The sequence below is a fragment of the Labrus bergylta genome, chromosome 7 (assembly GCF_963930695.1).
Source record: "Labrus bergylta chromosome 7, fLabBer1.1, whole genome shotgun sequence".
Lineage (NCBI taxonomy): Eukaryota > Metazoa > Chordata > Actinopteri > Labriformes > Labridae > Labrus > Labrus bergylta.
The window spans coordinates 2562202-2585318 of NC_089201.1; the positions used below are offsets into that span (position 1 = coordinate 2562202).

Below are 23117 nucleotides of genomic sequence, written 5' to 3' on the forward strand. Positions count from 1 at the left end.
AATGTTCTGTTCATGTGCCCACTGCCCAGATGTTCTCTGGTTAATGAGACAAGCACAGTGAGTGACACATAGCCATTATTGTTTGTCTTTTGTAGATTGTTGTGATTGTTTGTATTTTGAATTTCAATTTAATACATTTTTAAAATTATGTAATGTTTGGAGTTGTTTATTACACAATACTCTGTCTAACACTTTTGGGTTCAAACCTTACAAGTCCCATATCACGTAAAAACTAAAACTAACACTAAAACTAATCTAATCATTTTCACAAAATAAAAACTAAACTAAAATTAAAAAAACAGCATTAGAAACTAACCAAAACTAAACTGAAAACAAAAAGTCAAAACTAAATAAAAATAAAAACTAAAGAAAAATCCAAAACTATTATAACCCTGCTAAGGTGTCTGATACCAAATGAGGCACATTACCAATCAATAACAGCTTTTGTAGAGTATTTTCTTGCTATGTTCTTTGATATGTTGTTGAAGTACAAAAAAGAATAAACCAGATATTACATAAAACTAAATTAGTTCACACTGGCCCCTTGTGTTGTTCCCCACTAAAAGTGGACAAAATATCAATACAGCAATATATAGTCGTCCTGACTCGTCTGATTGTCAAATATTGATATTCAACTGGTGACAAATATCAATATTTTAATTTTAAAAAATAAAGTGCTCAAAGTAACTCTCCACTGCATATCTTCTTTCAGTAGGCCAGTTAAACCAGGGTGTCTCATCATGGGGGATGACAGAGTTTTAGTTTTCTTAATAAACTGACAGTGTTATAAAAGAGTCTGACAGCAGGAGAAAAGAAGATGATCGCTGGATAATGTCAGAGAGTGGGGAAAAGAAGTCAAAAGATGAAGCATGATAAGAGGTGAAACTGAATCCAATCTGCAGTTAATACATCAATCCTGCACTTTAACTTGTATTGGATCATTCTATGATCTTCGGATAAAAAGAGATTGTGGTGTATCTATATCAGTGATTACAGAATCACTGTATCTTGATTATCGTCATCGGGGCCAACCTATTGAGCCGAATTGTATCATATCAGGAATTACCATGCCATGTCTATTCCTCCCAATGAAAAAGGCTGAGGCAGACCAGCATATCTCCCAAGTTATGCTATTTTTTTGGCACCTTGGGATGTGTGTGTGTGAGCCTCAAGTGTCCCATCTACTGGTACTTGAAAATGCATTTATTTGTAAAAAGAAACAGGCTAGACTAAAAATATATATACAAGCTAAAAAGTTAAATTCATGCTAATAGCTCACCGTTACAGAGCTAAAAAAGTTTAACATACAAATATTACAACGTTGAAGAGATTCAAAATATTTTTTATGAGCCAAGTATAAAACCTGGCAAGAAATGATCCTGATACATCACACTAATGCATGCAAAGGCGACAATGAACTCAATGGTGAGGGATACAGGACAATAAAGACTGTCAGGTAATATTTTGGTTTTGGATAATATTAATCTTTTATGCATTCATCTTGTATGAGTTTAAAAATATGTTCAAAAGAAAAGCCCCATCTGTGACGTCTGCAGTCATACAAAGCCAGTAGCATATCAAACATATCAAACATCATTTCTTAATGAAAGAGGACATTTTAGAGAAGATTTTGTGCTATCATGCACTACGCTCTGTGTACCCCTGCTGTTGCTCTGGCCAATGCTGCAGATGAACATTTTGCTGCATCACATCCTGTGCCAAATGACCTGTTCCAGCTGCACGCCTGTCAGACCCCCAGCACTGTGCCTGCAGCCAAGCTGCACTCTGTGGCTGTAATGTGTAGAGGACTCACACAGCAGAAGAGAAAAAAGAAACTCTACAAACCTAACCCCAATCTCACAATGTCGTCAGACTTGCATTACTTAAAGTGTGCAGTAACAGTATACATCTAAGAACTACTACAGCAGCCTGAACTGGAAGGTGACAGCTCAGTCAATGTGTTTTAAAAAAAAATGTAAATATACATTTGGAAAAAGTGTGAGTGCCTTCAGACAAAAATATTTCTAGCTTAAGTGCATCACACACTGTTGGGAAGTCACCTGTACCATTAAAGCAACTTCCATATTGGTTATAAGGCTAACACTAACCCTAACACTAGCAATTAGTTAGCGTTATTAACTCAAAATTCGACCCAGGGTCTCCGAGGGTCCAGTTACAAAAAAAGAAAAAAAAAAAGGTGGAGTTTGCAGCCTATTCCAAATCATAAACAGAGAATTTACCTGGCAGCACAGCAGCATATTTTACCAACTCAAAGCAAACTATAAAACAGTTAAGCATCACAGCATCAGCTGCTGAATGTAGGGAGGACAGGTGGCAAAAGAACTGCTGGCTGTGTCAATGTGAAAAATGAAGGCTTTCACTAACACTTCATTTGTGCACTATAATAACATCTGTAGTATATTCTATTACATTATTCACTGCTCATAAGTATTTGAAGCGCATCGGGAATGGCCTTACATTTTTGTCTTAAAAGTACAAGGAAACAGTGTCAGTGTTTTCTCTCTGTTGTATGATGAAATCAGTAAGATATCATAATTATTTATTATAATTATTATTTCATTTGACAAATCAAGTCATTCAGTAAGATCGATGTTTTGCCAAGCTCTGCACAATCTCGCCCTCCCTTCTCTTTATCAGCACACAAAGCTCTGCGGTCAAGATAATTGATACAATAGTAGACAGTTGCTTTTTATAGGTGATTCTCTTATTTGAACAATAACCTGATATGAGGCAGTTTAGGTGTAAAGTAGGTGTGCGAACCACACCTTTCCATATGCAATACATGTCCCACTAGAATATCAGGATAGAGTGATTCTCTGACAACAGAACAGGTAATCAATCATAAAATGATACATCAATGTACAATATCTGATAAACTGAAGAAAATAAAACACCACTCAAAAGCTAAATTTTATATATTGTTACAATTTGGTTTGAGTTTAACCTCACATCATGCTACTGTAACCACTTTACACTGCTGTACGACATCAACGGACTTCTCCTTCTGTTTATAATACTCTCATTCATGTCATATGTGAGGCAAATTGTCAGGGAAATGCATTAAGAATGCCACATTTTAAGTGTTACATTTAATCATCAATATAGGCAGCAACAAATTGATGACACACGAGTCAGCGTGAAGATAAATGCTGTATCGATGAGTCAGATTAAGCCTTCTGTTGTGAGTCTAATGGAAGAACTCAAATATGGAAATTCCCAGGAATGATCCCTTGTAAAAAGGTCAACATAATATGACCACTTCACATTGACCAGCGCTCTCAGCCATCGACAATGAGGTTCTGCCGATTCCCAGTGCCGAGCTCACACTAATGCAGCATGACAATCTAAAAGATCACTTTGGTTTCGTCAGATCACTCAACGTTCTTTAGTTCCTTTCATCAGCTCTCACATGCTTTAGGCACGACAGCCATGCACACACAGTCTTGTGTTGGATGTTTCTCTTTGACAGAGGGTAAAAAAACACTGCATCTATTTCATCAACAGGCATCACACAACCTCCACTTCTCCTTCTGATATTTATAAGGCCATGATGATAGTAAACATTTACTATTCTAAAAAAACTCAGACGTTGCACTCATTGTGTCCTGTGCATGAAAGATTTACGGGTAAAAACTTCTATGGCATCATGCTCATTTAAGAACGAGTTAAATATGCCTTAATCACTAAGAAGCATATACTGTAGTACAAAAACACACAAAGCAGTCATAGTGTGTATATAGTCAGTGTGTCAAATTTATGTCAATGTCAAAGAGTAAGAATATTTAGAGTTCTGTGGTCATCCCAACACCAGAATTTTAAACTTTCAATGCAATAGAGCACCACAGGAATGAGTCTTAAAACCCGGAAGTAAGTTAGCATGTTAGCTTCATGGGGTCTAACGTCTAAAAGTCAATTTGGATTTTGAATGTGTTTGTGGTTAGACGCCTGAAATAAGGTCTGTGGTTAACACAAGCTGAAGAGATGTTGGTGTTTTGTTAGATCACATAAACTACGTTACGTAATACCTAACTGTGAAGTTTTTACGCGTTTTTAAAAAGGCAGTTGCTAACAAGTGGCTAAATGTGACTACAGTGGTTGTCGGGGACATTAAACGTCATCACGCCGAACACAGAGGGCGGGAACTCTCTCACTAGTCCACCTTACAGCCTCTAGTCGTGTTTTTCAGTGCTCTTGAAAACTCTTGTAGATTTATCAATATATAGTATTCAGTGTTCATCTTTGAAGATTATCCTGATGAACAAAACGCCTACGCTTCAGAAACGTGTGTTAGCCACAGAGATTATTTTCTGCAATGATCCAAAATCCAGTGCTAAAATCCCATAGAAGAAGTTTGGTTAGACCCCATGGTGAAAAGTCAGAACTGTAGGCCAAACTTTAGAACCTCTTGTCAAACTTCACAAGTTAAAGTCTTGACCCAAATGGTTCCTTTCTTTTCTTCTAGTTTTATTTTCTTTTTAAAAGACATTTGTTTGTGTGAATCTTTTGAGGCCACAACTTGTGCAAGCATTCAATCATGCAAGTATAACACCTGCCAACTCCAGTTTGTAAAGTCAGGGTGTGTTCTGACCTGCACAACCTGGAAATGTACACACATCTGTGCAAACATGTGACAGCACACACCTTTACTGTGCAGCTTAACTATGGTTCATGAAACAATAATTATACCAAAATTATCTTAGAACACTTAAAAAAAACCCAATGTGTTTCAACATGCATTTGTTAAGTTTGGAGAACAAGCATTGGTTTCATTAGGAAATGCTTTGTTTTGTAATGATAGCACCCTAAGTTCCCACCCAGAGAAGATATTTGTCTGATGTGAAAGAAAGTATGCAGCAGTTAAATCTTTTGAGATTAAACTGCTAGAGGTTCCTTACATATTGTATCTCTATGTGTGAGGGGTTCTCTTAACCAAATGTATAGAATTCTTGAAGCAATGCCAAGATGACGAGGCTGCAGATGCAAAACATGTTAAAGCTGCTCTCCCTCTGCAGAACTTCCTGATCAGAAAAAGTGGTGGTGAGGAAAACTTCACCTAGATAAAATGACTTACATGTCCTCTGTATGTTATGGAGCCCCTCTGGTAACATTGGTGAAAATTTTAGAATTTGCACCCACAAAATAATAATACAGTCGGCATTAAGGGGAACGCCCACAAAAGGTCACATCCGGTTAGCGCTGAGGGGGGAAAGGATTATTTTCCCCCAGGGGAGGCCCCACCTCCAGCTATGATGCAACGCTATCTATTTGAGGCTAGAAATAATAATTCACGGCCACAAATTAATATTTTGCATGTATGAAAAGTTATTTTGAACCCACAAATTATTGTTCTGAGGCCTCAAATTAAGAATTGGAGGTCACCAGTTCTAAAGTGTTCATCAATGTCACCAGAGGGGCTCCACAGTTAACAACAAGGAGCTTTGTAATGGTAGGCCTGGGCTCATCCAGGGCCTGCTGCAGCCTTTGATTAAGTGTCTGTGAAAGATTTATTGTACCATACAGTCAGACAGAAAGATGATCCCTGATGCCACATCTTCACTCTGAATAATTGAGCAGGTATATTAGACTGCTCTGATGTGACACCTGTGGCTGAGGTTGGACTACAGTGGGGACTGACTCTGCACTACGGAGAAGGATTCTCTGTTAGCAGGGTAACTTCAGATAGGTTTGTGAAAAGAAGCGCCCACTGACCAATTACATGTCCCGATTGAAGAGCTCAGTGAGCAGATAGTGAGACGGGAAGAGGGAGAGAGACCGACAGACACTTTGACTTTCCTGTATGACATAAACATATTTTCTATTGCTTCATCATCCCACAGCAGAGGCTGAAAAAACACAGGAGGATTGTAGTCATGTACCTATGAGTCACAAGACAATCCTTAAGTGTTCTTTTGCTTTTTATTAGTCTATACTTTAATATTGATTCAATTAGTTCCATACCACTCCTTTGTTAACGTCAGGTCTGAAGCTAAAATATTATGCCTTTAATTGTCAGACATGCTGCAATAATATATCTGCAACAAATTAATTTTATATATATATAAAAAGGGAGATATTATAATCAGATCTATCATTGACTTACGATGGACGTTGATATTATAGCCCTGTCCTTATTTTAAAGGAAGACTCTACAATGTTTTACACATAAATATAGCAGAAATCAAATGTTTCCCTTGTAAATAGCTCTGAGTCATGACTGTAAACAATGGGTTAGATGGTGTGAGTGACCTGTGTTGTTGTCAGAGCTGTGTTTACATGGAGGGTAAGGCAGACTGAAGAGAAAAAAGGAATAACATAGCCTATTATGGAATTGAACTTGTATAGCGCTTATCTAGTCTTTTGACTACTCAAAGCGCTTTTACAACGCAGGTCACACCTACACATTCACACACTGATGGTAGAGACTGCTGTGTAAAGTGACCATCAGAAGTAACTAATCCCATTCATACAGATGCATACGCCGCTGACGAGGCAGCAGGAGCAGTTTGGGGTTAAGTGTCTTGTCACATCGGACATGTCGCTGCAGGAGCTGGGGATCGAATCCTCAACCTTCCAGTTGAGAGACGACAGCCGCCCCTATGGCTAACAATATTACTGCTCATTTGAAGCGTTTTAAGATCTGGTCATGCTGTGTCACTTTATATGTAATGTGAAGCTTCAAGCTAAGTGTGCTAACATTAGCCTGTTAACACAACAATGCAGGCCACAGGTCAGCTCAGTTCAAGGACAAGTCTGTCTGCAGCTCACACTAAACTCCTTCCTGCTTCAGTATGGCAGAGGTGACCCCAAACAGCACTTTGTTTTGGTTTCATGCTGGTGCTCAAGGGCACCATCTACTGGATCAAAAAGTCAAACATTCTTCCTTTAAGCATTCACAGTCTATTTCTTTATGACGGGTCTTTTTGCATTTTCCAATGAAGTTTTGTTGATTGTAGTCTGTTAACTAATTCATAATTTTCTAATGTGGTATAGACGTGGAATATGATGATCTGCTGACAGTAGACTTCAACATGTCTGTGATTGCTCATATGCTGCCAACACTGCCCCATCAATGTGAACACGCTAAACTATGGGTTGATTCATCAAGTGATGAATGCTGTGATCGCTTGGCAAGATCTTATTTGTCAGGGCTAGTGTAGCCAGATAACCGGAAAATACCCTCGGTAAGTTGAACTCACTTCATAGACCTCCAAATGTGCTACAATAGCTCAAAACTAGTCCTTCAGGAGAAATGTGTTGCAGCTTCCTAAAGGTTGACAGTTATACAATTCATAGGCAAATCCAAAAGAATCATATCAGAAAAACTGTGTGATTTTTTGATCCAGCAGATGTCACCCCTGAGCACCAGCATGAAACTAAAACAACTCACGCTGCATTGTTGTGTTAGCATGCTAATGCTAGCGATCATTATTATGCTTGTATCTTCACACTGCATGTAAATTTACCTGAAATGAGCGTGATCTAGAAACACAGTTAAGCAGTGAGTACAGTATGTTATTCTTCTTTTCTCTAGTCCCTCAATTAAACAACTTTTATACACGAGGGGAGGAGTCAGCCGGCTGTCCTGCCGATGTAAACAAAGTAAAGATAGGACTCAGAAAACTCTGAAAACATCACAGACAGTGGGACTCGGGTGTTACACCCATTGTAGACTGTCATGACTCACAGAGTTATTTTCAGAGGATATACTTGATTTATATTATATTTAAGTGTGAAAAATCACATATTAAGCCTTTAACGAGCAGGACTTGCAAACAACTTTATACACTGATCTTGGGGTAGACATTCTTTGAGAGACTCGTCTTAATTTTTACAGCCAGACACTGACTGAAACCTCCAGACTAAACGAATACAAAAACTTGTTATCACCCCTTTTACTAATCTTATCCTTTGTCAACAGTCATCCAACAGCTGTATGAAAGAGGTTTACCCAGCAGATGAAATGTGTCCACTCAAAGGCCATGGTGATGGAAGAACACTCCAGCAACATTAAGATCAGGGCACATCTTTCTGCAACAATAGGTGAACTCATCCCAGGAAGAGATGCCAACTTCCTGCCCATGGTGATGTCAGGACACAGCCCACTTTGCACGTGGCTTGTATGGGCTTGTATTACAGGTCAAATAACCCACGAGTTTTGCAAGACACGAGGAATGTCATGAGACCACAGTACTGTAGAAGGAGCCGGTCACTTTAGGAGTGTGCCGGTCTGACTGTAGATTAACCAGACCTACTGTCAGGGCCCACAACTAAAGTCCAATATTTGCATTTACAAAGTAAAACAACCACAAACACAATCCAGTTGGACTGTAAAATGTGTTACCTGATGAGGGCACCATTTCCCCTAACACCCCCAAAAAAACTGCCATTACATTAGACAAAAATAAGACACTGCAGTGACTATGTGGTATTTTTAGGGAAGCTAAATGTGTTCTCACAATGGGAAACACACCGCTGCCTCTCATCATTACCAGTCACACCACTCACCGTCCATTTGCACAGAGGGCGACGCTTCTAACCATTCCGACTGGTTGGGTGGCTTTGACACTCTTTAATGTGATTACTGCAAAGCCTGGGTGTAAATTAACAGAGATGTTATACAGCTAACACTCGTCTTAAATGTAAATGGCTGCTTATGCCACTCGAGCAGCCATGGTTCTCTAAGTTACTTGTTTTAAAACCCTAATACGAGGATGGGGATTTAGGTTAAACACAGTTAAACTGGTGGTTGCAGTGGTGGTGACTGGCTGATGTTAGCGTAACTGTGGCAGTGGGGGGAGAAGGTGATTAAACGAGAAGTGCCCACGCAGTCTAACTTGGTCCGGATATCTGCATTTATCTTCGACTGTAACACAGTTGTGCTAAGCTTCCCCTCCCTCTCCTCTTGGCACATCTCTTCCTACACGATGTCACACGTTGAGCAGCCTGTTACACCACTTTCAAACCCGCTAGTTTCTGCTCCACTAAGGAAAACCCAACGAGGCACATAAGGTGCGTGGACGTAATTTGAAGGCTTGAACGTACCCGAAATGTCGAGGTTTCCCCGGCTCTGGAACTTGTGGAATCTGTTGAGTGTCGGAGAGAGACAGAGTGAAGCGACAGAGTGGAGACTCAGCAGGAAACCAGCAGCAGCTCTGGGCGGATAAATGAGCCACTGTGACGTCAGCGGGCCAGCGCTCTCCGGCACAGATAGGCTGAAACGAGATGTATCACTCCTATGCGTTTTAATTTTTTCATAGATAGATAGATAGATACTTTATTGATCCTGAGGGAAATTCAAAGCATCCAGTAGCAGGTTACAAAGACGTACATGACATGAAACATTTGTTACAAATTAACCACAAAACCAACGCCCCCCTCCCATACATATATATTAACCTGCAAAAATGATTTAAAGAATACCTCTAGATGAATCAAACTTAAACTGTGCAATTAAAAATAGACTTGTAGAAGAAATGTACATAACCAGTGCAGGGATAGAAATACATGTGCAATTTGAAGAAGAACCTATAAACAGTTGAGGGAAAAAAAAATCTGCAATTAGACCTGAATAAAAAAAATAAAAAAAAGTGTTGACCTTCTGAAGTTGTGTTGTTTGGGGCTCCGTAGTAATGTTTAAAAAGCAGATAGTGAAAAGTTATCAAAAAACATTAAATAACAGGCAGATTCATAGATTACTTCTTGATTTATGAAGATGATACACTCATTCCTTTATGGTCCAAATGTTATTCCCCATAATTACTTTGTAGGCCTACCCTAACAATCAGAGTAAAAGTCGATTATGCACACATAACACATTCACCTAAGTTTAAAGAAAGAAGATTTTAAGGCTACGTCATAAATCATGAAAAAAGCACAACACGTTTCTGGCCTATCAGCCAAAGGTGGGGTTTATGGCTCATGCATGTAACAGGGACCAAAGAGAAGAAGATCACATGAGCAAATACTGAAAATATTGCACAGCTGTCCCAAGAGTCAGCCTCTGGTTGGACACTTTAATGCTAACGTCACTCTTGACGAACATCAAGATGACGAACATTTGATAATTAATAATCCCAATAATCTTCTTTTTAAACATTGCTGTATATATATAAACAACACAACTTCAGAAGGTTTTTAAGTTTGATTCATCTAGAGGTATTCTTTAAATCTTTTTTCAGGTTAATATATATGTATGGGCGGGGGGGGCGTCGGTTTTGTGGTTAATTTGTAACAAATGTTTTAAGTCATGTATGTCTTTGTAACCTGCTACTGGATGCTTTGAATTTCCCTCAGGATCAATAAAGTATCTATCTATCCATCAAATATAAGGTTATGATTGGGCAAGAAGTCAAACTCTGCCTAAAACGTTTGAGGCACTCCATTAGAGAATAAACAATCTAAAATGTAAAGGCCTGAAGACTGAGGATTGCTTTGTCTACTTGACACTTTGGTAACATTTGGTAATGTTTATTTTGCCCTGTGGCTTCCTCTTGCTACGCTGTTGTTTGTTATGTATGCCTCCACTGATTTAAACTAACTTTCCCTCTGGCAGCAGACACTCAATCATCCATCATATTGTTGTCTTGTTTGATTGAGGGGTGTTTGTTTGGCTGTTGAGTTTGAATACCATCAATCTTTCTGAAGTATCACAGACATACCCCACCTTTAATGTCAGCAATCTATTGCCAATGCATTGCTCATAAACTGTAGTCAGCATGAGTATATGACTCTTCAATCCATGTGTGATAGAGTTACATGCAGCATTAACATTCCTGCAATTATCACTTTTGGCAACGACTTTCAGCAAACTATAGTGTAGAGAAATACTTCCACATTTTATCCAACAGGCCTACGAAACAACACATGTTTTTTTCTCCTTGTGAAATCAGTGCATTGGTCGAAAACTGGATGACCCTTATTAGTCTCATCGATCCTTTCAGAAATGTGACACCCAGGAACAAACCCCAACTCCTTCAGTGAAATAAAAGAAACTAGAATGACTGGTGTCTTCATAATAAAACACATGGATGAGAATGATCTAGACTGCAGTACCTCTTTTAGCGACAGAAAGATGATTTGTCAGGAACTATGTGTTAACATGTTTCAAATTAATTATCTATTACTTGAATTGACATCATCGAGAAATAATACAAGAGACAGCAGGAAACATATGCCTCCTGTAGCATATGCTACAGGATGGTAAGAGTTTGGGTTCCCAAAAATATCAAATCGATTAAAAGAAAAATACATATCATGACAAACATGAAAGCAGACTTCATATACTTGTGCAATCTAAAAATAATCCAAGTTGTAACATTTTAAATCTTAAATTGAAGTGCACAGACTTTTTGTTTCAGTTGTAGTATTTGTGTATTTGTGTGTGTGTGTGTGTGTGTGTGTGTGTGTGTGTGTGTGTGTGTGTGTGTGTGTGTGTGTGTGTGTGTGTGTGAGAAAGAGAAAGAGAGAGACAGAGCCTCACTTCCTCCTACAATGTAACATAATATAAAGATTTAAGAGAGGCTTTCTTTGATCAGATTAATAATGCTTTATATCTTGACTTTATCCGTCTCCCCGATCATCAGAAGCTGCGGGGAGAAAAGTCTGTGTGCAGTACAAACTGCAAAATATGTTTGTGGTTGTAACAAACTAAGACAAACTACCCTTAATGTTTCTCAGTAATAGCTAATGTTAATGTATATATAGTGTCATATTCATTATATTGTATACATTTGAATAATCATTTGTAAATCTTTTCTGTACAGATTGGGAACATGGATTGCTAATCTGTCATGCCAATAAAGCTAATTTGAATTGAATTAAGAGCGAGAGAGAGAGAGAGAGAGAGAGAAACAGAGAGGGAGAGAGAGGGAGGGAGGGAGAGAGAGAGCGAGAAACAGAGAGGGAGAGAGAGGGAGGGAGGGGGAGAGAGAGAGAGAGAGAGGGAGAGAGAGGGAGGGAGGGGGAGAGAGAGAGAGAGAGAGAGAAACAGAGACAGAGGGAGAGAGAGAGAGAGAGAGACAGAGAGAGAGAGAGAGAGAAACAGAGACAGAGGGAGAGAGAGAGAGAGAGACAGAGAGAGAGAGAGAGAGAGAGAGAGAGAGAGAAACAGAGACAGAGGGAGAGAGAGAGAGAGAGAGAGAGAGAGAGAGAGAGAGAGGAAAGACAGAGAGACAGAGAGAGAGAGAGAGAGAGAGGAAAGACAGCGAGACAGAGAGAGAGAGAGAGAGAGAGAGAAACAGAGACAGAGGGAGAGAGAGAGAGAGAGAGAGAAACAGAGACAGAGGGAGAGAGAGAGAGAGAGAGAGAGAGAGGAAAGACAGAGAGAGAGGAAAGACAGAGAGAGGGAGAGACAGAGAGAGAGAGCTCTCTTTTCACTGATACTGTCTTTCAGCTTCATCCATACATTTATGTGTTAGTATGGGTGTAATGGCAATTTTCCAATTTTTTCCTTTGCTCCAATCATTGCCATTAATACACAGGTAGGGGTGAAGTCTTACGCTGATGCAAACAATGATTTTCCAGCCGTTATTAAAGTTGAGTTGAAGGTTTATTGAAGTGACTTGATTGAGATATGAGAACAAAAAACATACCATTTCCAGTGAAGCGTAGCCAGTAGAATGAATGAATTGTAGTTTGTCTGAGTGCTGGTCTGAAACATGCCTGCCGGTCTGCTGAGAACTGTCTGTGCTCCCCGTACCTGTGCCCTCCCATTCCTGTCACCTGTGCTACTATATATACACGCCCCTGTGCATTCAGTGTCCCTATTGGAAAATAATATATTCCGATAAATCTAATCATAAAACATGCCAACGATAAACACAAAATGGCTCCTACAATGTGTATTATTTCTCAGTTTACTCTTCGTGAGACACAGAAAAAAAGACAAAGTGTGCCCTCTTGTGGCCAGCTGTATTTTGGATTTTTAATTTACTCAGAAAATAAAAAATAGAATCCATCCATGTCCAGTAAATATTTCCATCCAGCTGTCATGGGTTGAGAGGCAGAGATATACCCTCTTATTACATATTTGTATTACAGAATATAGATTTTCACTCTACACTAAAACAAGTCTTTTATTGGCTTAAAGATATAAAGTAAACATATTGTAAGGCATAAATAGTACAGTGCAAGTCCAGACCTGAAACAACATTTCGTTCTTTAATAAACTGATGCTCAGCAGGAGGGCTGCTCTTTGGTTAATGCACAGTAAGGATGTTAGTGCAGTTCATGATCAGGGTTATGTATAACTTCCTCATGCGCCTCTCCATCTCCAGTACTACTCTCCACAGACAGATCCACGTCTGCAGGAGGAAAACAAGAGGTTTTAGATGTACAGCATCTTTATAACTTACTGCAATAAGAATGAACATTACTCATAATGACTTAAACAATCATTGATTTTATCGTCAGTATTTTCATTATTTGAATGTTCACACTATGTTTGCTCTTACCTGTGAGGTTGGCACTGGAGATTGTCGGCACAGGGGCAGTGGTCACTCGGACCTTCCTGGTCCCAGGCCAGCATGTCCATCAGCAGGTTGGGGTTGCTCAGACAGGGTTCCCCTTTCTGTGGTTTGGGATTACACACTGGAAACAAAAGCTCTGAAGGAGCAAGAGAGAGAGAAAAGTCATGGAGGTAAACATTTTCCCTTAATTTGCTTTTTAAATTCAACCTCTGCCGATATTTACTCTTTGTTTCTTGTTCCACACAAACCCAAACTAAGGTGCAGGTATGACACTCGGGTTTGTCAGACATTAAGACTAGTCTCAGAAAAAGAAGATATTCTCAAAGCTGTCTCCATTCAGTTTTCTTTGTAGACTTTTATAGCCTGTCATACATTATTTTTGACCATGTGCTATTAATGGAGTAAGACTAAACAGATTGGTCTTCATTCAGTGACACTGCAGCAGGGGCCAATGAGAAAGTATAAAACCTAAAAGCTCTTTTAAGGAACTTTCGAGTTTTTGTTGATTTTGGCAAACCCTGTGGACAAAACTGGATGATGTATCTAATATTGCCGAGCTTTTCTGTGTGATGTTTCTTTACAAAAAAATGTTGTCCTTTATTTTAAAATGACTAATATGCATCCTAAATCTTTGGCATAGATATTCTTTTCAAGTCTGTGTCTGTAGCATACCAGTTATCCGCTTGTCTGACACCAGTGGTTTCAAATGATAAAAAATGACAATAGGAATAGTCGATGTTGTTGCCAATGAGCCCTTTGGATTTTGTAGATTACATAAAGGCATCAGTAGACCTACAGCTTCAGTCTGTTTCGCTACCAGCTAAGAACTCCTCACACAAGGTTTAGTTTCTTGCTACCACTGAGTGACAGCCGCCATGTGGTCAGTAAAAACATCCTTCACAGCGTGTCAAAGTATGTCTATCTTACTATGTGTTATATTCAGATGAGTGTTGGTGTTACTTTTTAAGCTCACCTCTTTGAAAGGCACAGCAGAGGTCTGGCCTGCAGTCACTCTGACCCTGACAGATAGTTCCCTCTGTTCCTTGGGTGGCATTGACCGTACACTGACCCCACACACACATCTGCTCCGAGCAACACTCCTCATCTTTAGTGCAGGGCTGAAGGGGGGAGGAGGGGGGATACATTCAGATATGCAAACAAATATGTAAAACATACATGGTCTGTTGCTGCATTCATGTGAGCTTTCTATTATCGTCCATTCTTTTATGGATCTTTCTGAGTAGTTCCAGTCAAACACTGAGATAGTTCTCACAGTTGTAAATTAATCCGTTTAGATGTTAAGGGTCTAACACTTCAGCTGATTCTTAGTATTTCTTGCATTTTGTTGAGACCCTTATTCATCACTCAGCACAGCATTGTGTCTGTTCATGCAGACTCTAACACTGCTGTGCTTTACAAAACCACAGTGATTGCATTACGGCTAACAGATGGATATCTTGCTTTTTATCATTTTCTTTATGCATTAACCAAAAAATAAGGTACCATATTTGACAAGACGCTGATGATTTATGTGGATAACAATACAAATATATAATCCATGAAAGAACACTGTAGAACACTGAAACCTGAGACAAACATTTTATCTCCCCCTTTTTTAAATCTCTGGCTATAACATGAAGTCAGAAAGGGAACCATTATATTGTTACACTTTACAAAGTGCACATAAACGCTGCAATAATGAATTTTGACCACTTGGATAGAGTGGAAAATACATTATAAATAATAGATAAATAAGTTGAACTCTTAATAGTTGCATATATAAACAGATCAAACTATATCTATTCATTTGATGTACATTTCTGGTCACCTAATGAATACATTATCAATACAGTTCAAACTTATATACTGTTGAAATGAATTCTACTGTACATCATCTGCTGCGTTCACACACCAGCTCAACGTTCACACTGAAAGTTTACCAGGGGGCTGGTAGTAAACATTGCAGGTGTTTGTGTTCACAAGTGCCGCTCATACTGAATATTTGTGTGTCTGAGTGAAAACACCTACTATATACAGTCAGTTTATTGTCTGCATCCTCTTACTAAAAATAAGGTTACTGAGAACCAAACAACATAACTTAGAGAGAAAACCAAAACAATGAGCCAAAACATGTTAAAAAAAGATCCTCAGGCTTAAAGGTGCACACAAATGTGAAAGTTGGAGAAATTTACAGATTCTGTGGTATATGTTCATAACTCTATACACAAACTGTCCTCTGAGGAACATGTGGTCTCTGTAACACTGTTTGAAGATAAATGCTACGTGCAAAGTTATGGTGGGGGGCCCACATCAGTAAAACCATAGCTCTCCTGGTAGCTTTTTATCTCCAAACAGTGTTCCAGGGAACCATTTTTTCCTTTGAATACAGCTTGTGTATTTAGTTCAGAAAATATAGCATATAATTGTTTAACGTCTCCAAATTTCACTACATAATCTACATAGTGCACCTTTAAGGGAAACTGCAGAATCGGATGATAAGTCAATATGGGTTCGTCATTGCCACATTTCTAATACACAAATGTTTTCTGAAAACTATGAATCAGTGCAGGTTTAAAGAAACAAATACTGAACCCACAAAGGACAACACTGACTCAATCCTCACCATATCTGTTGGTATGCAGGGGAGGCACTTGGAGTCCTTTATCTCATACAGGCAGTATTTCAGATCACCACAGTCCTCGTCCACCATGCATTCCTGGGTTGAGAGATAACACCGGTTACACAATGTATCTTCAAGGAAAGAGACAGCCAAAAATACATTAAAATGCACATTGAAAAATTGTGTTGAGCTAGACTGTAGATCAGGTTTACTGTTTACATAATGTGGATACAAACCATCGGCGTGTTGTACAGAGCCATAACCTTATATAACACATAAGATCACCCTACCAAGAAGCACACAACCACATACTGTGGTGTACATATTGAATGTGACCCTCCGTTATAGTTTCATGTGATTCAGGGTTTCAAAAGATGTTTCTTTCAGCCACAATCTATCTCCATGGCAACCATCTAATGGACGTTTGCGACATCTCAGTTGTACAGAAGTAACATGTAACATCAAAATAACTGCATGCAACAAATGGCTGAGTGCATGCTGGGAGCACTTTTGAAAGAATCTGTGCATTTCGTGTTTTTTTTCTCTTAGATCATAAATCTAACTTTTTCTGGGCTTTGCTTTGATTGCTATTTAGATATTTGAGATTTACTTTGACTGGTTCTCAGTGGTCAGAGGAAACACTGTCTGCCAAAAGCAACACAAGCCTGCTGTGAATTCTCCATTTTCATTTTTTCATTTTTTAAAGTCTCTATCTTTGTGTGTTTCCTTTGGATAATCAGCGCCGAAGCAGAGTCAAGTGCCTGACACAGCCTCCATAATGTAGGATGACCAGACAGAGACAGGATCCACATAGTGTGCATTAATACTTCTTTTGTGAATCTTTTAAAAACAATGCATGCTCACTGTGCAAGTCTCATATATGGAAACTTTCCTTTCCACTGTAAACAGTTTGTCCCCTTCACCGGTCAAGTTCAAATTCAAGATGCTTTATTTGCATGAATGGTAACAACCATTGTATAAAGCTTTTGTGTGTAAGGAGCCCTTGTAATCAGGACTGGTTGAGTCCAAATTGGGGTCCGGAGAGGTGCCAGTTTACTGGGGGGGGGGGCAGCTGTAGCTCAGTGCTAATTTCGGTCGTCTCTCAACCAGAAGGTCAGGGGTTCAATGCTTGGTCAAGACACTTAACCCCAAATTGATCTTGGTGCTTCATCATCGTGTGAATGGGATTAGTTAATACTGATGGACACTTTACTCAGCAGCCTCTACCATCAGGGTGTGAATGGATGTGAATGTGTTAAAGCGCTTTGAGTTGTCAGAAGATTCAAAAATGCTATACAAGCTCAAGTCCATTTACCATTTACTTCCAGAGTACTCCGGTCGTGCACTTGAGCAAGGCACCAGGCTAATGTGGCTCATCCTCTGTTTCACATATGCATAACTCATTATTAGTATTTGCTCATAATTATTCATCAATACACTCTGGATTCACATTGTTTTTCATAAGTAATGACAAAATGTGTTAAAAAAAGATGAATGTTGAAGGCTGATATTCAGTGTGAGATACATTTCTCTTTAAACATCAGTACCTGATAAGGTACTGTTTAAAAGATGCAGGTTCCATGGTTCATGTTAAGACACCTGAGGATGCCTTCTGTTTTTACACTAGGTGTAGTTGATATTGCTTGTGTTAATTTTATTATTTGATGACTTTTATTAATGATATTTGTCTCTTTTTTTTGCTTGAAATGCATGCATTTTTATTGTGTTGATTGTTGACATTTATTGAACTTGTTTTTTGACTTTGTTTTAATTTCCAGTTGGAATCCGTTTGCATTGCATGTTTGTTTGAAAGGTTTGGTAATCAATAAAAGTTGAGTGAGTTTAGAAATCTGTATTAATCTTAAGCAGCTCTATTTGAGGTATCAACAGTTTATCTCATTGGGACAACACTCCTTACTGGTTACAGACATTCAAAAACCCTTCACATTTCAACCAAACATATCTCATTTTAATACTTTAAGGCTTTGACGTTTAACTAAAAGGATACCATTTTGTCTGGATGTTCTTTATAAAGAGCTATATCAATCAAATGAAGTGCATGTTCTATCATCCTTGCTTCAAATCAAGTTTAAACTGTAGAAAGGGAAACTTCTTCACAGTTAGTCTTTTTGGAAGAGCACAGGGACCGGACTGGCTTGCGGGCTTTTTTTGCTCCCCTGGTATTTTTTTTTTCCAGCAGCAGCAGCCTCCATTAACATAACCACTTTCTGTACGGCTGCCAGGAAAGCAAAAGATCAGAACCACCGTTGTGAAGTAAAATGGCTAAACAGTCGGAAAGCAGCGAGCACTACCTCAACGCAAGCCAGCCTCCTGTTGGTTAAAACTCTGAAAAGTATATTAGATCTGTTTGCTGGATGATCTCATTCTTTATCAAAACATGTCGAGACAAGACAGCCACAGTTTGAGAAAGCTCTCCACCACTTTGTTTCTTCTTACAGACAGTTTAAATATTACAATACTGAGGGAACATGTCAACTAGGAAACATTTAAATCATGCCCCAGTACGTTCAAATTGTGAATAAAAAAAACGACTGATGCTGACTTGAATGTGGGAAACGTGACGAAGTCTCTCCATAGGGCGTCCTTTTCAGTTTGTATCATTGCTACTAAAAGAGAAACAAAACCAGGGGGTTATATTTTATTTTATGGCCTGATAACCAAACACACATTTGTGGACTCATGAGACAACAGGCTATTAGCTGGAAAAGTGCATACAACACTTCAGTGAATTGACTTTGCTCAAAAGACCCATTCCACTAAGAATCACATCTTGATAAGCTATTTTGTGCATTTCTACTCATGTCAGCAGTATCAAGATGGGAGTGAAACCAATCAACAGGAAACATATGGCAGAATGCTTTGGGCTCATAGTTCTCTAATTATTCACACAGACCAGACAGGGAGAGAAAGAGACTCACGTGATCCACTGAGTTCCACTGGCCAGACAGCTCTATGTGAGTGTGTGAAAGATGACTCTCTCCTGTTTCATTATTAGTTTCCTTTAAGTGAAAGAAAGAAACAATCTTCTATCAGACCTCAGACAAGCAAAAAAAAGGTATTTTGTATTTGCTCCTTTAAAGGCTTTATATGTGATTTTTTTTGATCCAGCAGATGTCGCCCTTGAGCACCAGCATGAAACTAAAACAACTTGCGCTGCATTGTTGTGTTAGCATGCTAATGCTAGTGATCTTTATTATGCTGGTATCTTCACACTGCATGTGAATTTACCTGAAATGAGCGTGATCTAGAAACACAGTTAAGCAGTGAGTACAGTATGTTATTCTTCTTTTCTCTAGTCCCTCAATTAAACAACTTTTATACTCAAGGGGAGGAGTCAGCCGGCCGTCCTGACGATGTAAACAAAGTGAAGATAGGACTCTGAAAACTCTGAAAACATCACAGACAGTGGGACAGTCATGACTCACAGAGTTATTTTCAGAGGATATACTTGATTTATATTATATTTAAGTGTGAAAAATCACATATTAAGCCTTTAAAGTTAAAAGTCTTTTGTCTCATAGTTACTTATTTTTCCATTCTGCTTAAAAGCTAAACTTTACCTTATCAACTCTATCGAGGACCTGAACCACTCCGTCTCCATCCTTTGTGGTCCTGCTTGTCTGATTGTGGAAGTTAGGAATCAGATCCAGCGATGTTAGAGAGGATTTTGCACTCTCAGTAGTTATCTGTTGGATGAAATGTCAGGATTCATGTGAATTCATTTATTAGTCTTTAAGAAATTATCTGACATTTCCATCAAGTCAACATATCAGAATTACATCCTCAAGGTGGCTGCACACACTAAATGCTAGGTTGAGCCTGTTGGGTCACTTTTCTGGGTTATTTTCAGTGAATTGGGTTATTGTAGCTGCTGGGTTACACTAAAATCCATCTAACTTAAAACTTGTATTAATACCCCGGCTTATGTTTACTTCAGTCTATGACATTTGGCTGCCTTCATTTGGGACCAGCATCAATTAGATACAGATAATCTGCATATGAAGGACAGGGAGTGAGAGCTCTCTGTTAATCACTAATGAAAGCTGTGCTGGCCTATGGCACTGTTTAAACATATACAAATGTCTTTATTACTTAAAATCACATGTTATATAGTGTTGAAATTAAATGATTGTTCTTGTTATCTCTTTTTATTTCCAGCTCTGAGGATTACACAGACAGAAGAGTCCTGGACAGATGTTGAAGTTCATCTTTATTTTTTTGTGTCTTGCTGCTTTTTTATTTTTATTTTTGATCTTCAAACTACTTCAACACTCTAATCGCAATGGAGCCAATTATTGTCTTCATGATGCTTACGCGTATTTGTCATCATTTATTTGTTATTGATTTGGATGTGCTTCTTTATAAAGTTTTCCAGTATCTGTGTCTTTAGAATATGAGACTCATAATGTGATAATAATTGACCCATAGCAATATTTAAAAATAACCTGGGTTTGTTTGGATAGGTCTATATGGCCCATCCACCTGGGTTAAACAGGTCACCCACCATGCTGGATTTCACTAACTCAGCATCTTATTGGACCTAATTTAGTTTCATTTAAAAAGTTGAGTTATTTTTAACCAGCATTTTGTAATGTGCAACTCATGTGAGTTTGTTGATTTACAACCATGATTATCCATTTGACATGAAGAGAAAGCTTCACAAAGTTCAAAAGTGATATAAAGAGACTACTGTTACATCAGTGAGACTCACCAGTAAACATGATAAATCCAATCCAAAGTACTGATGCCTTCCAGTCTGACTGCTACCAGAAACAAGTTTGTTTAAGTTTCTCTGTAACACTCAGTGTTATTCAGTTTGACCTTTTCTTCTGTTTAATACCCATTTGAGCATTTACTAAGTTAAGTTTGATTCAGACTTGCTGTGGATCAGACATTATGCAGACATGGAAACTATGCGTAATGTTACCGCATCCTGGTGGTCAAATTTAAACTGACATATATTTGAACTTGACTTACAGTGATGCCTTACCGATCTAACACTGTTATAATAGAGTAGATATAGGCTAGCCTATAATTCAACAAGTACTGTAACTGTAGTTTGTCACTCTCTCCATTACCATAGACAACACGGCCCTTGTAATGAATAAAATATGACGCAGACCTGGTCCACAGCCTCCTCCAGTATGTGTTGAGTGTCCTCCATCAGCTCCTCCACCTCTCGGAACATGTCGTTGAGACTGACCGGGTTCCCCTCCAGTGCGTCCCGCAGGATCACAGTCCCGCTCCGCGCCGAGCCTCCGGTCACCCACAACAAGCTTAAGCTCAGAGACACCGACAGAAACATGATACCGGACATCTTTCCTCTCTCTTCCTTTCTCCTAGACGCTGCTGTCTGCCCTGCACACTGAGCAGCAGAGGAGTGTGACGCACGGAGGGCGCACAGCCGCACACAGCTGGATCCGTTTTATTTGGAAAAGTCTGAGTGAGGAGAGCTGCTGACTGGGTTATAAACCAGAACGAATCAGGTTTAATGGTGTGGAAAGGGTTCAAATTGCATTTCGTGAAGTCATGTCTAAATCGGATGGCTCGTTACAATGATGTAAAAAAACGTGCTTACTGTACTATAATGTACAGAATGTAAAAAAAGAAAGAAAGATCAAAAGCTGGTGGCAGGGGTTGCCAGATGTGATCTCTAAAGGGAAGTTCACCCTACACACTCAGTGGAGACATCAAACACGCAAGTGGAGCAGGCAGGAAGAGGCACACAGAGGTTTTATGTTGCATTAAGAGGTAAAGGACATGAGGCCATTAGGAAACTTACAGCACGGATGTTTTATTGGATGTGCTGCACACACAGAAGGCTATAGCTCTGTCTTTATTCAGAGAGTGAATATGGAAAGAGTTTGATTTGTTGATCTAATACATGTCTCTTATTTTAAAGCACTGTCAAGGTTTATCTAACAAAGGAAGACTTTAAAAATTATTTTCTAATACTAATTAAAAAATCTTATAGTTGACTTCTTCTTTATCCTCATTAGATTTAATAGCCAACCCAAACAAATAACGTACTGAATACAGTCTCTGTCCTTTTGGTTAGGAGAGGATGTAAATATTGAGTCTTCAGACTTTGATAACGACTGAGCATCCTTCTGAAGAATCATTGTTGAAATCAGCTGTAGAAACTGTGACTTGTGTTTATTTCCTCATTCAGTCCATGCAGCCAAAATAATTCCACAAAGTTGAATGAGGTCAAATAGTTCCCTCAAAGTGACATCGCCTCTGGGGCAGTATATGCCTACAAGTCATTGGTAAGGGAAAGAAGAAATAATTGATTGATCCCATGGTTGTGCTGTCATTTCAGCAATTCAGCAAGAATCTGCAAAATGGTGAAAAAGTAATTTGCAAATAAATAAAAAAAATCCTTGTTTTACACAGATTATAGATATTTTCATGTACAGGGTCGGCAGTAACTCAGTCTGTAGGGACTTGGGTTGGGAACCAGAGGGTTGCGGGTTCAAGTCCTGGCATGGACCCAGCATGGAAGTTGGTCTGGTAGCTGGAGACAGTCCAATCCCTGAGCACTGCCAAGGTGCCGTTGAGCAAGGCACCAAATCAAAACTGCTCTGGAGCGCTCGCTGTGGGCACCCCCTTCACTCTGAGTGTATGTGTGACGTGTTCATGTGTACAGCGTTTCATATATATATTTCACAAAAATATATTCATGTAGGACTGCCCATTACACTATGTTGTAATTGTCGACAATATTTATGATGATTATTATGTTTCCACACGACCACTATTGAGTCTTCATAAATGTAAAATTAACTATGTGTTCTTTTATAATGTCATAGCAGTCCTTCTCCACCAGGTGGCAGAGCCTGGCAGAAATAGAAACAGACTGAAATTTTAGAATAACAGAAGAACAGACTTTTACTGCAATTTATTTCTGCATCTTTTGATAATGTTGAAATAACATGTACATTCTCTTTTTGTTTAGCTTTAAAGCCCTCAGTAACATTGGTGCATTG

The 23117-nt window shown here is 38.9% G+C and overlaps 2 protein-coding genes across 4 annotated transcripts in view; both read right to left on the reverse strand.

The window, feature by feature from the left end:
- The window catches only part of far1 (fatty acyl CoA reductase 1), a 29658-nt gene extending 20478 nt beyond the window's left edge, over positions 1 to 9180 (reverse strand). For 2 of the 3 annotated variants that reach the window (XM_065956532.1, XM_020645505.3), the window contains exon 1: positions 9064 to 9180. The gene's annotated coding sequence lies outside the window, so the exon portion shown is untranslated. The remainder of the gene's footprint in view (positions 1 to 9063) is intronic. The other variant, XM_020645504.3, reaches the window with a different exon arrangement.
- A 3749-nt stretch (positions 9181 to 12929) lies between these two features.
- Positions 12930 to 21587, reverse strand: dkk3b (dickkopf WNT signaling pathway inhibitor 3b). Its single transcript, XM_020645515.3, has 7 exons — positions 21251 to 21587; positions 19689 to 19814; positions 19047 to 19127; positions 16111 to 16203; positions 14461 to 14605; positions 13473 to 13623; positions 12930 to 13322 (listed from the first exon to the last, which is right to left on the reverse strand). Exons 1-7 carry the CDS (start codon positions 21443 to 21445, stop codon positions 13298 to 13300), a joined length of 816 nt encoding a protein of 271 aa, XP_020501171.1. The 5' UTR covers positions 21446 to 21587; the 3' UTR covers positions 12930 to 13297.
- Between the last annotated feature and the right edge of the window lie 1530 nt (positions 21588 to 23117).

What these genes read in the sequence shown, in the direction of transcription:
- dkk3b (XM_020645515.3), bottom strand. Translation starts at nt 21,445, where the DNA reads ATGTCCGGTATCATGTTTCTGTCGGTGTCTCTGAGCTTAAGCTTGTTG. An exon ending in TCCTCGATAGAGTTGATAAG is followed by an intron (nt 19,128 to 19,688) that starts GTAAAGTTTAGC and finishes TTTCACTTAAAG; the next exon opens with GAAACTAATAATGAAACAGG. An exon ending in CTGCTGTGCCTTTCAAAGAG is followed by an intron (nt 13,624 to 14,460) that starts GTGAGCTTAAAA and finishes TTGCTCCTTCAG; the next exon opens with AGCTTTTGTTTCCAGTGTGT.